The 16,020-nt window shown below is 42.7% G+C and overlaps 1 protein-coding gene across 4 annotated transcripts in view; it reads left to right on the top strand.

The window, feature by feature from the left end:
* Nucleotides 1-16,020, top strand: part of MED12L (mediator complex subunit 12L) — a 458,604-nt gene that overhangs the window by 40,935 nt on the left and 401,649 nt on the right. For all 4 annotated transcript variants that reach the window (XR_014471810.1, XM_083177939.1, XM_083177937.1 and 1 more), the window contains exons 8-10: nt 1,878-2,147; nt 13,301-13,450; nt 14,163-14,262. Coding sequence is in view for 3 of the 4 variants with exons in the window: in XM_083177939.1 (XP_083034065.1) it covers nt 1,878-2,147; nt 13,301-13,450; nt 14,163-14,262 (520 nt within the window). In the remaining variant the exon portion in view is untranslated. The remainder of the gene's footprint in view (nt 1-1,877; nt 2,148-13,300; nt 13,451-14,162; nt 14,263-16,020) is intronic.

The following is a 16,020-nucleotide window of genomic DNA, read 5'->3' as shown; positions in this document are numbered from 1 at the left end:
GATGCTCTGCAGAACAAAATCTGCATATTTACCTACTTTTGAAAAATAATTTCAGGAAGATCGGTATGTCGTAAGGGGGCGTTTTCAGCTCCTGCCCTGGTATGTACCTAGTCAGTGCCACCCAGGAACAAGTCCAGCACTTCGAGTTGCTTATGCGCAGCAGAGTAGTAAAGACTATGAAAAAAAAGTGCATGCATATTCTTTTTTTCAAGGTGATATTCAGTAATAGTGCACTAGGCTAATGGACAGAAGACAGAAAATTGTGGTCAATGGTGATCAGCTCCGATGAAGGAAGAGTTGCAACACATTATCTGGGGTTCTATTTTGTTTGGTGATATCATTATTGATATTACTTGTAGCCTCCAGGAGAAGTAATGGTTTTTTTTGCCCAAAATGTTAAATTTTTCTCATGCATGCCATGTAGTCAAGGCTGATATGCAATACTTGCTGCAACCCGCTCAATGAATGTTTGGCACAACAATGCTGAGGCAAGAGAAATGTTGATGTGATGTCTTCTCACAGAGGAAAGGGACCATGGAGTTCTTTGGTTCAGAAAAAGTATTAGCAGCAGGAAGCAGATGTCTAATGCAGGTCAATGTTAACAGTCATCATCATTAATAATATATATATATATACAATAATAAAATGGGACTAAACTAGTCAGGTACTAATTCCTTTAAAATTGGAACTTTTTATTTTAATCTTATCTTTGGTTCAACATACATAACCGATAACTCTCAATGTCGTGGCTACACACCTCAGTTTGTGATTACTAGTTTAAGAGCACACAATCTATGTAATAAACCAACTACAAAGAGTCTCAGAATTAAAGGCCTCATTCAGACCTGACTGCATGTTCCCTGCTACATGTAGAATCACGATTGTGGTGCCCAAGTTGTCATAAAGGGAGAAGCCAGGGGACAGCATGTCACCAAGCAGACGTAATGGCCTTGCAGCCCATCTGGGCATGCACAAAGATCCCTTGAATTGTTATCTGTGTATAGCACTGAAGATCTCAACTAATTCGTTAATGTATGTTGTGTAATAATCCTCTCCAACTGCTATTGTTAGCCATACATAGCACATAGATCCCTCAGTCAATTACAGGCCATAGAAATTGTTATGCCCATTGATGGTGGTTCTCCAGTATCTGTAGTCATGAATTTCTAAGCTGGAGCAAGATATGCCACATACAGTAAATGGTGCATCTGATAATATTGATTGTGCTGAGAATAGCCAAAGAAATAGGTCCTAGAACTTGCTGATGGTCGTATGCTGGCAGACAGGGGGAGTTAAGGTGTAGGGATTAGATGTCTCAACAGGTCACTGAACTTGTTATGAGAGGCCAATACAAAGGGCTTTATGTTGTGCTCCCCCATACCTCCCAACTTTGGTATCTCTGCCGGCGGGCCTAATTTGGGGGGGCGTGGCCTATACTCGCGGCTCCCCCCGCGAGGCCACGCCCCCAATTTGCCGCTATGGGGGCATGACCCAGAGGCTCTGTGAGCCTCTAGCCATGCCCCCAGCCCCCTGGCTGCGGGAATAGACGCTGTGCGCATGCGCACAGCGTTTATTCCCCGCTGTTTAGCAGCTGACGGGGGGACTCCCAACAGCCCCCCCACACCGCGGGACACTGCCGCCCGCGGGTGGGACATCGGGACAGGCCCTGACAATCGGGACTGTCCCGATAAAATCGGGACTGTTGGGAGGTATGCTCCCCCACTCTCATGACAATATCGCCGTGCTTTGATTTTTTTTATTTTCAAGCCTTTTTTTTTTAACTTAAATATGAACAATTCATAGAATACTGTTGTTTATAGAATAAGTCTAGCACCCTTCTTATAACAATGTAATTACTGCTTTTGCTTCCTTTCCAGCACTCTGAGGAGTTTGTACAATCTGCATACTTATCTCGTCGCCTCGCCTACTTCTGTTCCCGACGCCTCTCTGTACTGCTGAATGATTGTGCGAGCCCTGCCACATTGCACACACCTATTATCATGATGGGCACAAACAATCCTCCTAAGACTGCTCCAAGTCCCAGTGCGTCAGGATCAGTGGTCACTTCTGTCCATCACCCCTGTGTTGATTTCCAGTCATGTCCTCAACACCGCCCATTGGTATTCGGTCTTAGCTGCATGCTGCAGGTAGGTGACACTTCAGAAGGGGGATCGTTGTGACTGAGAAGTTCACAGTTTTAATTTAAACTGTTATAAAATGCACTTGCAGGTGGTACTCTGTGGTAAATTTTCTATCATCTACAGGTGATGTTTGAATACAAAGGGGCTTACACACGGGGTGATTTTAGGGATTTTTCTAAGCGATATGAATAGATCAACTAGAAAATGCCCCTACATCGCTCCGTGTGTAGGGGCCATAGCAATAGTGATGCACGGCTCTTCGCTATCGCCCGCATGCTGGATAAATCTGGTTAATCGTTGGTCAGGACCAGTGTTCTCACCAGAGAACATTGACCCTGACAGATTGTTCAGCAAACAGCACTGTGCAGCATCACTCAGATCGCTCAGAAAAATCTCCTGTGTATAGGCCCCTTAAGACTAACATAGTAAAATAGGAACATAGTAGAGGTTGAAAAAAGACGTACATTTATCAAGTCCAACCTTTTACAGAACCGTTGGAGGGTGTGGTCTAGATGTGATATCCCCATTTATTTTAAAAATTTACACTTTTATTGTAATATCCAATTGATCTTCATACTTTTAGCACTCCACCTATATATCCTGTTTGTACCTATTGCTAGGGGTCGACACCCCCTTTTGTTGGAGCAGCTTGACACAACACCCCACTAGGCGCCTGTTCTATTTTTTTTTTTACGTTTTTTTTTCCATACATAGAGTTAGGTTATAATAGCGTGAAGCATGGTGAGATGTACTAATCCTTGAAAAGTAATAAGATGGAGAGTGATAAACCACCAGCCAATCAGCTACTACCTGTCATTTTTCAAACACAGTCTGTGACATGGCAGGTAGGAGCTGATTGGCTGGTGGTTTATCACGCACTATTTTATCACTTTTCAAGCTTAGTACATCTGGCCCTAATTGGTAGTTTGTGAGTAATCAAAAGATCATAGATGAATTATGAGTCCTCAAGACCTTAGTCATAGTAAGCAAAACATTTCTAACTGGGAGTATTATGGCCTGCAAAGAGTACTAAAAACACAGTGTACAGTAGGTGACATACAGTAGTTTCAGATACTAACAGAACAGAAGGCCAAATCTATCCCATAGATACCGTCTTTCCCCGATAATTAGACCTACCCCGATAATAAGCCCTACCCCAGATTTTGGACGCTGGTCCAAAATAAGCCCTCCCCCGAAATTAAGCCCTACCATTTTCCCAATGTTATTGTATGTGCACCATATGTGCAGTCTCCGCTCAGCCCCCGCTGACTCCCGCTGACCCCCGCTGCCCTCCGCTCACCTCCTCTTACTTACCAGCAGCACCGCAGCTCCCGTTCCCAGGGATGCATTGCGGTAGGCGCAGCGTGACGACACGCCGCGCACATCGCGCCGCGCACATCACGCGGCTGAACTGGCTGGCTGCTGCTCACCACACAGCGCCATCAACGGACATCAAGTTAAACAGGTGGGGGCATGTAAAATACTGGCACAGTACCATAAATTATGGATCATTTGGGGGGCATTTCATAAAGGCGCAGTGTGGAATGTTTTAAAGGCGCAGTGGGGAATAAAATAAGCCCTCCCCCGAAAATAAGACCTATGGTCTTTTTTGAGGAAAAAAAAAAAATAAGACAGTGTCTTATTATCGGGGAAAGACGGTAGGAGATATTGGGAAAAGTTTATAGGGTGAACGGTCTAATATACATTTATGGGTACTTGTTTCCTAGAACGGCCACAACGATTTAGATCGTTGTGGTCGTAAGATAAAAAATCGGATCGATCGCATCGCATGCGATTTGGTCGCATACGATGCGACCGATCCGATCTGCCGATTTTTCACCCGATTTTTTTTTTTTTTACACTAGATTTGTTTAAATTGCCCCCCCAAATGTTAATAAGTGTGCTAGACCCCACGATAGACGTGAACCCGAAGCGTGGCGAGCGCAGCGAGCCCGCGAGGGGCGGCGGTGCGCGTCCTCCGACCTTTTCATTCCCCTACTATCCACTAGGGCGTGGAGTGAGAATATAATAGTGTGGCGAGCGCAGCGAGCCACCGAGCCCGAAGCGTGGCGAGCGCAGCGAGCCCCGCGAGGGGACGCGTCTAACTTCACAGGTATACGCGTCCCCTCGCGGGGCTCGCTGCGCTCGCCACGCTTCGGGCTCGGTGGCTCGCTGCGCTCGCCACACTATTATATTCTCACTCCACGCCCTAGTGGATAGTAGGGGAATGAAAAGGTCGGAGGACGCGCACCGCCGCCCCTCGCGGGCTCGCTGCGCTCGCCACGCTTCGGGTTCACGTCTATTGTGGGGTCATGGCGGGCACATAAAAAATGTGAAATGGGTCATATTGGCCCATTTCACCTTTTTTATCATTTTTCCCTATGTGAGATGGACTTAATCAAGTCCATCTCATCTTGTGCCATTATAATGGCACAAGACCGACCGATTTCAATGTTAAAAGATTTTTTAACATTGAAGTCTATGGAAAAATCGGGTCAATCGGTCGGTCGCATCGCGGCCGATTTTAATTGGTCGCGACCGACCGATTGACCCGATTTCTGTCAATCAAATGGAAAAAATTGTAAAAAATCGGCCACATCGTGAGGATCGTGTCCCTTAATTAAGAGCCACGATCACTCACGATTGTGGCCGTTCTAGGAAACAAGTACCCATTTATGTTATTACTAGTTACATAGAAACATAGAATTTGATGGCAGATAAGAACCATTTGGCCCATCTAGTCTGCCCCTTTTGTTACCCTTCAGGTAATCTCAACCCTTTTTGATCCTTATTTCTTTGTAAGGATATTCATATGCCTATCCCAAGCATGTTTAAATTGTTCTACTGTCTTAGCCTCTACCACCTCTAATGGGAGGCTGTGGTAGAGGCTAAGACAGTAGAACAATTTAAACATACTTGGGATAAGCATATGAATATCCTTACAAAGAAATAAGGATTAAAAAGGGTTGAGATTAGTTGTACAGATTATTGGTATGACAGGTATTTCGACAGTTATTTTCTATTGAAGTTAGGTTATAATGCTGCCTCCGCACAGATTAATACAGCGTTACTCTCACTCAGGAAGACTGAAGGGTGGTCTGGGGTAGTTTTATTAGTATGTGCATTCCTGTGAGCAGGAAATCTGTTGTTACCTTTGCAGACCAGGCAGCCAAGGTAAAGGATACTGGTAAGCATACAGCCTTTGTCTTCATATAGAGTACTTGATGCCTAGATGACGGCGCATGGCAGGTCCATTACATGCCCGTCTGTGCGCAGCCTCGTCTCTCCATGCTGACTGCAGGACAGTAAGAGTGGTCGGTGGGTGTCGCTGGAGGTGCAGCAGAGGGTTGGCAGATAGTATACAGGTTTCAGATGCAGCAGTGAGGTTTAGTTCTTGGATATGGGCAAATGTACTATTGGTCAGCCAAAGCTCGGTTCTTGCCACCTTTCAAAGACAACCAATGGTAGCTGCTCTCAGGGGATATAGAGGGCCTGCCTGGGCTATTTGGTGTCAGTACAAAGGCCCCTTTTCAGATCTGATTGCAATACAAATTTGTTCTCAAAATGGGCAAAACCATGTGCACTGCAGGTGGGGTAGATGTAACAGATGTGCAGAGAGAGTTAGATTTAGGTGGGGAGTGTTCAAACTGAAATCTAAATTGCAGTGTAAAAATAATGCAGCCAGTATTTACTCTGCATAGAAACAAAATAACTCACACAAATCTACTCTGTCTATACATGTTACATCTGCCCCACCTGCAGTACACATGGTTTTGCCCATTTTGAGAACAAATTTGTCTTCTGCGACGTCCACTTCCCAGAGTATTGTGGCATATCCAGGTCTCCAGCTTGTTGCTCTCCTCAGCCTGACTATTATTGTTGCCTCCTGAGATCCTGACTGGATCTTCAGTTAGATCTCTGATTTCTTCAGTCATCCAGCAATTGTAATTTATACCTTGCCCAGTCTCCGCAGTATCGGCTGAGGAGAACTCCCAAACGCTCTTCTTCTTTGGCTCCTCCTACCATCCATCAAAGTCTTCCAGTTCTTCAAGCGGATCATCTTTATCATTCCAGTTTTCTTTAAGCATTGGTTCTTAATTCATTCTTCAAATAATGGGCATCTTCCTATTCTGTGGCTCTTTATTATTAATTTATTAAAGAACTTTCTCAAAGACACGATTTGGGATTGCTCCAAGAACTTTAGTTTTTTTCTTAAAGATATTATTTGGGAATTATTTGTTGTTTTTTTCCCCTATGCATAAGAGCTGAATAAAACCATCTTGATATAACCGTTCTACTTCTGGCTCAGTGGTAGTTCCAGCCTCATGGCCAAACTCCTCAAAACCAACCCCATTGACAGCCTAGTTAGCTAAGAAAACAGCAGGTGGGTATTCAACCAGAAGTCTGATCACAAGATGTGACAGCATACACAGGAATCAGACATTACAATATTTTATCTGTTTTATGTCAAATTGATATTTCCATAATTCATTTTCCTCCTTTGCAGTCCCTTTGCCAGGCCTGTACTGCAGATGTCTTCAGTTGTTCTTTGCTTGTGGGTCTTTCTGCCTTTAGTATTGTCTTCAGCAAGTGGAATGCATGCTCGATTGAGTTGACGTGACTGACTTGGCCATTGCAAAATATTTTGCTTCTTTTCCTTAAAATAATGCAGGGTTGCTTTTGCAGTAGATTTTGGATCACTGTCCATCTGGACTGTGTAGCACCGCCCAATTAACTTTTGAATCTTACCAGACAGTAAATCCATATACACTGCAGACTTCATGTGAATTCTGTTGTATCATCCATAAACATTATATGACTCAGTAGCATTGGAGGCAGGCTTATTTAATTTAAAAGTCCTGCAGTGAAGCTTTGAATATTGACAGGGTGCCCACAATAATTGCTGATTCTTTACTCCCAGTAGAGCTGTAGTGGTAGAAGGGATTTTCTATGGCAGCAATACAGTGTGATGGAAAGTAGAAAGGCAATGGGCAAAAGTCCTGCATAGAAATTAGCTATAGACAGATCGGACCTGTAGTTACTAGAAAGGGAGTTGGCAGGACCCCTTTGTGATTGCAAGAACTCCAACTGCTCACTCAGGAGGCCCTTAGGCAGACTCTTCACAGCTGAAAGAGGTCAGACTCGTACCTCCAGAAGGCTGTTAATGAATCACAGACTGCGGAACCTGGTTGACCCAGGAGGATTGGGAGCCAGTAAAGATATATAGGTAACCAAAGCGAGTCAGCCATCGTGTCATGCTGAGACCACCACTGAGGCAGACCTCACCAGTGGTCAGTGGCAGAGAGGGAGCCAGATTAAAGCAACAGCAGTATCTAAAAAATCTGTGGGTCCACAAAGGAGAAGTCACCTCCACAAAAAATCAACTCCAAGGAGAGAGGTTGGGTAAAGAGCTGCAAGTGACAATAGCGCCTCCAAAATCACAGGCTCCTGGCAGGTTGCTGGAGCAATGGATGTCTTGTCCAGCCAAAAATTTAAGGTGTGAGGAACTTTTGTGTTGGGACACAGGTGGGTTATGGATAGTTTCGGTAGTCCACAACAAAATGTACCATCCATTCGGAGTGCTTAAACTGCCGACAACGATGGCTGCCAGGCCACACCCACAAGTATTTTTGTAATTGAGTCATCGACTATTAATCTCCAGACTTAAATTTGGAAGTGTACGTTAGTTACAAATGATTCATTATTCCTTGTGTTCGACTGTTCCATTTAACTTCCTCTTTAGTATATACTAGTTCCTCTTTTAATTGTAAAAATACTGGAATATTTTATTCTGTGTTTTTAATAATAATAATAATAATAATAATATTTATGCTTAAAACAAGATAACATACATATTACTATGTATCATACATCTGGCCTCATTCAGAGATAGAGGCTTTAGCACAGCTGTACAGTATATACAGCCACTGTGCTAAAATATGTAAAAGCTGCAGGAGGTGTCTTAACTAAAAGGACAGATACAATAAAAAATACCAACATTCCCTTGGCGCTGACTTGTATGTATACCGTTTAAATCCGTGGAGGCTGTTACCCTTGCTGCCGTGATGCGCGCGCCCCCCCCCCCCCCCCCCCCCTGCTGCAGCCCCCAGAGGCATATTCAGGTTCCCGGGTCCGGTGCATGCGCAGTATCGTCCGTGATACTGAGCATGCGCAGAACCCGTTTTTGGGGACTGCTGCACATTAGTGCACAGAGAGGCATCCCGGAGGGAGGGGACACCTCCCAATGGGACTGCCTTCACTGACTGGCAGGTCGGACTTCCCATAGGAAGTCACTGTCAGTCACATTGAAGCCAGAGCAGTCTCACAGACTGCATCTGGCTTCATTTAGGCAGAGAACAGTGGTGGATTTTATCTTGGGGGCTGCAGCCCTGCAGCCAGGGCAGGCGACAGGGGGGGTCAAAGGGGACACTCGTACTGGGCCCCGACCAGTTGAGGGGCCCCAAAGCTTTGAGGAACTCAGGGTCTGTAAGCATGACTGCCTAATCACCTGTCTGGCTACCTGTATTAATGAGTTTAATGACACAAAACACCAAACCACACAACGCACAATGCTGTGCCCTCCCATCTGCACTTCCCTATTATATTGAATTGTGAATATTAATGATCTGTTTATTTCTATTATTAAAAAAATACATTCAATATGCAATGTAATAACAATCCACGTTCGGTGTTGGGGGGCCTCAGAGATATCAGTGTTCCGGGCCCCAAGATTTCTGTTGCCTGCCCTGCCTGCAGTCTATAGGTAAAAACCGCCACTGGTTTAAATGTAGACACAGATTTCATCTTTGGGGAGCGGTAACGTCACCATCAGATCACAGATGTGTTCAAATCCAAATGGGCAAATGTAAAAAAAAGGCGAATATGTGCCCATTTGGATTTGAACACATCTGTGATCTGATGGTGACATTATCGCTCCCCAAAGAGGCGATCTGTGTCTACATCTAAACAGTAGACATACTTAAGGTGTACGAGTCCCATATTTCTGCTAAAACATCCATTTTCTTTCTAAAAAATGTATTTAGAACAGGGTGTTGAATAGGGTGAGCGGCCGGCGCGGGGGTTAAATGGCGAGGGGGTTTCGGCAAGTCTATAAGTCTTACTTTTATCCTAGACAGAGATAGCCAAAAACGGGGCGGGCGTCGACATCATGTGTTGTCAGCTTCTAGCCCCATGCAGACATTGATGCGCCTGCATTCCCGGGGGAACACCCAGTGTTTTATTGCCCATATAAGCCCATATAAAGGCGGGCATTCCCCTGCTTACACCCCCTAGACCTCCCTCTCAGTTCGCTTCCAGGGTATGCGCATATTCGCACATGCGCAGACCTCAAACATCTGGGAAGGAGCTGAATTTGGACCCGAACGAATGTGTATGAATCGGCCGTCTAGTCTCAATATGCCACAAAACGTGTGATGCCTGGCATGAGTAAGCTGACATATCCCACGCAATTAGGATGCATCAGGAGGCTGATTCATTTAATATGTGACACTTGTGTATCTGAGTGCCACTACATCTCTATGTCACGTATAAAGGAACTTGACTTCTAAGAAAATCTGTGGCCACTTCATCATAGCACTTTGTTTTTACCCTTCGAAAGTGCTGTATCTTTCAGTTCTTTATAAATATTCAGTTAAACGTTTTATTTTAAACGATACAAACTGCAAACTATCATTAAGGTTCTTGTATAATTTAAATAATTGATATATATATATTAGGGCGGAGTGAAAAAACTGAAATTGAGAAATTCAAAATCGGCTAGTGTGGAAAAGTTGTGACTTGACTTGAATAAGAAACGTGCAAAAGCTTTTTGATCTGAGTCAACATCTTCTGTTCTGGCAAGAGGCCTGAAGTTTCACTTTTTAGGTGAAAATTACGAAAACTATGAAGATGCTCAGATCTAGTTAAAATTATGTCAGGATGTCTTAGAGTGGTTTATTAATATACTTTAGCATAGTAAAAGAGAGTATGAGCTTGTCCTAGTGCAAAGTGACTGACTTTGGTGGGAGAAAAAATCCCTAATAATTGACCTATTTTCATGGTCACAATTGTGAATATTGTGTGTTTTCTCCTGAACGTGTTTATAATAGAAGCACAAATACTCTAAATGGAATTTCGGTGACACTGTGTGAAATATAACACTGCATAATAGCCCTTAATCAGACCTGATCGCAGTACAAATTTGTTCTCAAAATGGGCAAAACAAATGCTGCATTGCAGGTGGGGCAGATGTAACGTGCTGAGAGAGTTAAATTTGGGTGGGGTGTGTTGAAACTGAAATCTAAATTACAGTGTAAAAATAATGCAGCCGGTATTTACCTTGCACAGAAACAAAATAACACACACAAATCTAAAGATCGATTGTCAGATCTGGCTGGTTGGAACAAACAGCTGGTAATATCTTAATGACAGTTTTTCAGCATTTCAAAGCAAATGGTCAACTGTCATTTGCTCTCATCTTTTACCAGGATTTTGTTTCAACCAGACAGATCGGACAATAAATCTGTAGATGTATGGCCACCTTAAATCTCTCTGCACATGTTACATCTGCCCCACCTGCAGTCCAGCATTTTTTTGCCCATTTTGAGAACAAATTTGTACTGCGATCAGGTCTGATTAAGGGCCATTATGCAGTGTTATATTTCACACAGTGTCACTGAAATACATGAAATTGGATTTATGCTGCTCTCTTTGCAGTGCATATACAAAGATAGACAATCCTGTGTATATAAATAAGAAATAACTGTTGCAGTCTGTTATTGAAAAACAGTAACTGTTACAATAAGTATTACAAGTAAGTGTAAACTTTCTAATGTATCATTTTACATATCACTTCTGTTTATTGACAGAAAAACAGTGTTGCATCCCCTATACTGGGAACATGATTGGGCTGCATTACAGCATATAATTATGCCAAAGATAAGCCAATATATTAACTGTTAAATACGTTGAAGTGTATTATGATGTAATAAATTGTAAGCAGGGCCCTCTAACCCCCAAGTCTGTCTGTCATTACCCAGTTTGTTTTATCAATGTGTTCTATTGTAAAGCGCAACGGAATCTGCTGAGCTATATAATAAACTGTAAATAAATAAATAAACAAATACATCTAATGTTTAGGGGGAAAAAAAACAAGAACATTGATTCAAAAAATAACAGGTTAATCATTCTATGAGTGGTGTCCAGCAGTACATATATGCCAATCACTGTGTTCATTTCTAGGCAGCAGGGCCGTCTTAACAGCAGTGTGGGCACTTGGGCAAAGCAATGCACTGGGGCCCTTACCCATTCTCCCCTCCTAGGGGTGGGGGGTGGTATCAGCAGCAGCTTTGATGTCCCACGGGTGGCAGGGGGTGCTCTATCTTCCATTCAACATGTAGGACCTGGAGCAGTAACTTCTGCTAATTACTCCTTTACTGCACAGGTGGTGGGAGGGTGAACACTAACGTGTGGAAGGGGGCACTGAGCTGTATGAAGGGTCCCTTGTAAATGACTTCCAGGGAGGTAGGAGGTGTTTTATACACAGGGGACGGTTGGAAAATTGAGTGGGCTTAATATTCGTCATTTTCCGGTGGAAGGGCAGCTTGTTTGACTGCAGATATCGCCATTATCTGGAAATAGATTTCTTAGGCTAGTATAAAAACCTAGAGTCCCAACTTTCAAGAGGTGCTGGGAACTTGGGTATCAGAGATCAGGAGCCAGAGCAATCCATTGACAAAAATATAAAACTACACCAGACGTTTGGAGCTGGAGCAGGGACCGGCTGCTTGAAGGATGATATCTCTGGTTCTGGGCATGATAGAGACAAGCCGCTAGTGTCAGAGAGAGCCTGAGAAATATGACTGGAAATTGTAATTAACAGGTCGGATGTGGACTGCTGCTTTGAAGTTGGATATCTGCAGTTCCCCAGGGCCGATTTTCAAAATTCTGGTATCCCTGGAAAAAGGGGATCCTCAGCTATCAACATAGAGCCCTTATACGCCTGGGGCCCCTGGGCAAGTGCCCATTAAGCCCATACAAAAAGACGGCCCTGCTAGGCAGGATTGATCAGCAATACTTATTACAGCATAATGCACTTTAATGTATTTAACTGTTAATATATTGGCTTATGTTTGGCATAATTATATGCTGTAATGCAGCTGCAGGTGGGGCAGATGTAACATGTGCAGAGGGAGTTAATGTGGCCATACATCTACAGATTTATTGTCCGATCTGTCTGTTTGGAACAAAATACTGGTAATGGATGAGAGCACTTTGCTTTAAAATGCTGGAAAACTGCCAAAAACTGTCATTCAGATATTACCAGGTATTTGTTCCAACCAGCCAGATCTGACAATCGATCTGTAGATGTATGGCCACCTTTAGATTTGTATTGAGTTATTTTGTTTCTGTGCAGGGTAAATACCTGCTGCATTATTTTTACACTGCAATTTAGATTTCAGTTTCAACACACCCCACCCAAATTTAACTCTCTCAGCACGTTACATCTGCCCCACCTGCAATGCAGCATTTGTTTTGCTCATTTTGAGAACAAATTTGTACTGCGATCAGGTCTGATTAAGGGCTATTATGCAGTGTTATATTTCACACAGTGTCAATGAAATTCCATTAGAGTATTTGTGCTTCTTCTATTATAAACACGTTCAGGAGAAAACACACAATATTCACAATTGTGACCATGAAAATGGGTCAATTATTAGGGATTTTTTCTCCCGCCAGTCAGTCACTTTGCACTAGGACAAGCTCGTTCTGTTTTTTACTATGCTAAAGTATATTAATGAACCACTCTAAGACATCCTGACATAATTATAACTAGATTGGAGCATCTTCATAGGTTTCGTCATTTTCACCTAAAAAGTGAAACTTTAGGCCTCTTGCCAGAACAGAAGATGTTGACTCAGATCAAAATGCTTTTGCACGTTTCTTATTCAGGTCAAGTCACAACTTTCCCACACTAGCCGATTTTGAATTTCTCAATTTCAGTTTTTTCACTCCGCCCTAATATATATATATATATATATATATATATATATATATATATATATATATATATATATATATATATATATATATATATATATATATATATATATATATAATGTAATATATGTCTTATTCTGCTATTAAATGCCTTCTTCCAGACTATCACTCTTTGTTGTCCAAGTGCCTTGGTGTGGAACTATTCCACAAATGAAAGTAAAAACACAAATCCAGGTTCTCCACTGGATCTTCTTCAGGTCGCCCCGTCCAGCCTACCTATGCCTGGCGGATACTCGCCTTTCAATCAACAGGTATGTATAGTATAAAGTGATATAAGTGCGTCACATTTGGTACTTGTTCTTTTGTATTATGTATATATCATAGGCATATAATGGCTACACACAGATAAGCCAAACTACACACAGATAAGCCAAGACCAGGAATATCAATTTTAGCACTTTTCAATACTTAGTACATCATCTGTTACTTTGTAGAAAACATTGTAATTAATTATTATACTAAGCTGTATAGGCACAGAACATTACACTGTTTCACCTATCCCTCAATGAAAGATGGTTTATTATATTATTCTTATTCTTGCTTAAAGTACTGGAGGCTTATCATAATAAATGTGGCTGCATCAATAGTTTCCATTGTACAGCTATTCCAATAGCGATATGCTTATTAATATGGACACACTTAACTATTTATGGCAGAGCTACTGTATGGGCCTGATTTAGACCCGGTTGTATATTTGCAAAACTTTGCACAATTACAACTGGTGTCAAGGTTGCCCTTCTCGCCGGTTCCCTCTGCACAATGTGGCCCCAATGTAGTGGGAGATGGTGTGTTCAGAACTGGTAAATGCATTGTTACTTCATTTTGGATTGACCAATCATGTTACAAGTTTTGTAAGCCATATGGATCCAATAAAGCCATATGGATCCAATAAACATAATTAATCTGCAATTCTCCATTACAAAAGTAGCTCTGAGTTTGATGTTACAACTACCGTTTGTGTAGGTTCGAGCAAAAATTTTTGAAGTGGAACAACAGATCAAACAAAGGGGTCGTGCCGTGGAAGTCCGGTGGTCATTTGACAAGTGCCAAGAATCGGCTGCAGGTATAGGAAACTTTTTATATGACCAACTCCATAGATTCTTTTAAACATAGAAAAATACAGTATAAGTCTGCCCTTTTTTAACCTTTAGGTAACTTCAACCCTATACTTATTTATTTGTAAGGACATCTTCTATCTTTCCCAAGCATATTTAAATTGCTCTACTGTATTAGTCTCTACCACCTCTATTGGCAGGATATTCCAATTATCCATCCTTTATGGGAAGTCTTTTTTTTTTTTTTAAATTTCCTTTCCTTGAACCTTTCTCCTTCCAGTGTCAGTGCATGTCCACATGTTCTAGTACCTTGATGGCTAACCTTGACACTCCAGCTGTTGTTGAACTACACATACCAGCATGCTCTGCATCAGATTTAGCATGGCCAAAATAGCAAAACTGAAGCCGAGCATGCTGGGATGTGTAGGTTAAAAACATCTGGAGTGTTAAGGTTAGCCATCAAGGTTCTAGTACTTCTCTGCCTCTGAAGAATGTTTCTCTCTTGTAGCTTAAAAACACTCATCTCCAGTGGCGGCCCATGCCTTTTGTGGGGAGTGGGGCTGCCTCTGACCGCGATGCAGGAAGCTCCACCCTCTGTCACCACTGCTGCCGCCAGCTCTAATAACAGGCGCCGGGACTGGCGCATGCTCAGTACAAACCTCTGTACTGCGCATATGGCCAGCTTCTATGGGCTGCTTTGGCAGCAGCCGAGTCCAGCGCAGTTTGTTTAACACAAACCGGCGCAGGTTTAAGGTAACCACTGGAAGTCTCCAGTGGATGTCATCATTTTTTTTACTACACTATTGTGCACAACCACACGCCCCGCTCTGGCTGCCGGCTACAATACATTTATATGCATAAAAGGTACGGCTGAATGTTGCTGTTTTCTATCCCCTGGGAACACATGGTATTTTATGCAAAAAAAGATCCCATGATTCAATCCTCCTCACAAAATACCCATTATTGGTTGGCATTTGAGGATATATGAGGGTCACATTATACCAATATCCCGGAAGAGCCTGTTAGGCAATATTGGCCTCTAAATTTACTCTATATATTTCTGCAGCGATTTTTATCATTGTTTTTTTTAATGATATTAATTAAGTGAGTAAACCTATATACTTACCTTGTAGGATATACCCAATAAAAGTTACATTTTAATACTGTATTCAACATAAAACACCTGTGATACAAGGGTGCCCCCACCCGGAGTTCCCTTTTTTCTCTCTTCTCCCTTTAATACATATAATGTTGGCAGATAGTAAGGTGGTATGGGGCAAAATGTTATCGTCAATGTTTTAACAGTGCAGAAGATGACTTTGGGATAAGCATAAAGCAAAGCTAAGGGCTGAAAGGAGGAAGTAATGTGAGTGCAATGCAGTGGGGGCAGGGACAGTGCGTATAGTATAATAATAATTCCCTCCACCTACAGTATGTATATTTGTCATTGTTCTCCCCTTCTCTCTCCACATCCTACTTGTGCTCTTCTTTACCCATTGTGCTGCCCTGCTCTCCCATTCCCATGTGTTATATTATGCTCCATTCCCTCATCCCACATGTCGTATTATGCTCCACATCCCACATCCCGTATTATGCTCCACATCCCACATCCCACATGTCGTGTTATGCTCCATTCCCTCATCCCACATGTCGTATTATGCTCCACATCCCACATCCCACATGTCGTGTTATGCTCCATTCCCACATCCCACATGTCGTATTATGCTCCACATCCCACATCCCACATGTCGTGTTATGCTCCATTC

Source organism: Crinia signifera, chromosome 3 (genome assembly GCF_055691185.1).
Source record: "Crinia signifera chromosome 3, ASM5569118v1, whole genome shotgun sequence".
Lineage (NCBI taxonomy): Eukaryota > Metazoa > Chordata > Amphibia > Anura > Myobatrachidae > Crinia > Crinia signifera.
Note: the sequence above shows the minus strand (reverse complement) of the source record. Positions and strands in the feature narration are given on the sequence as shown.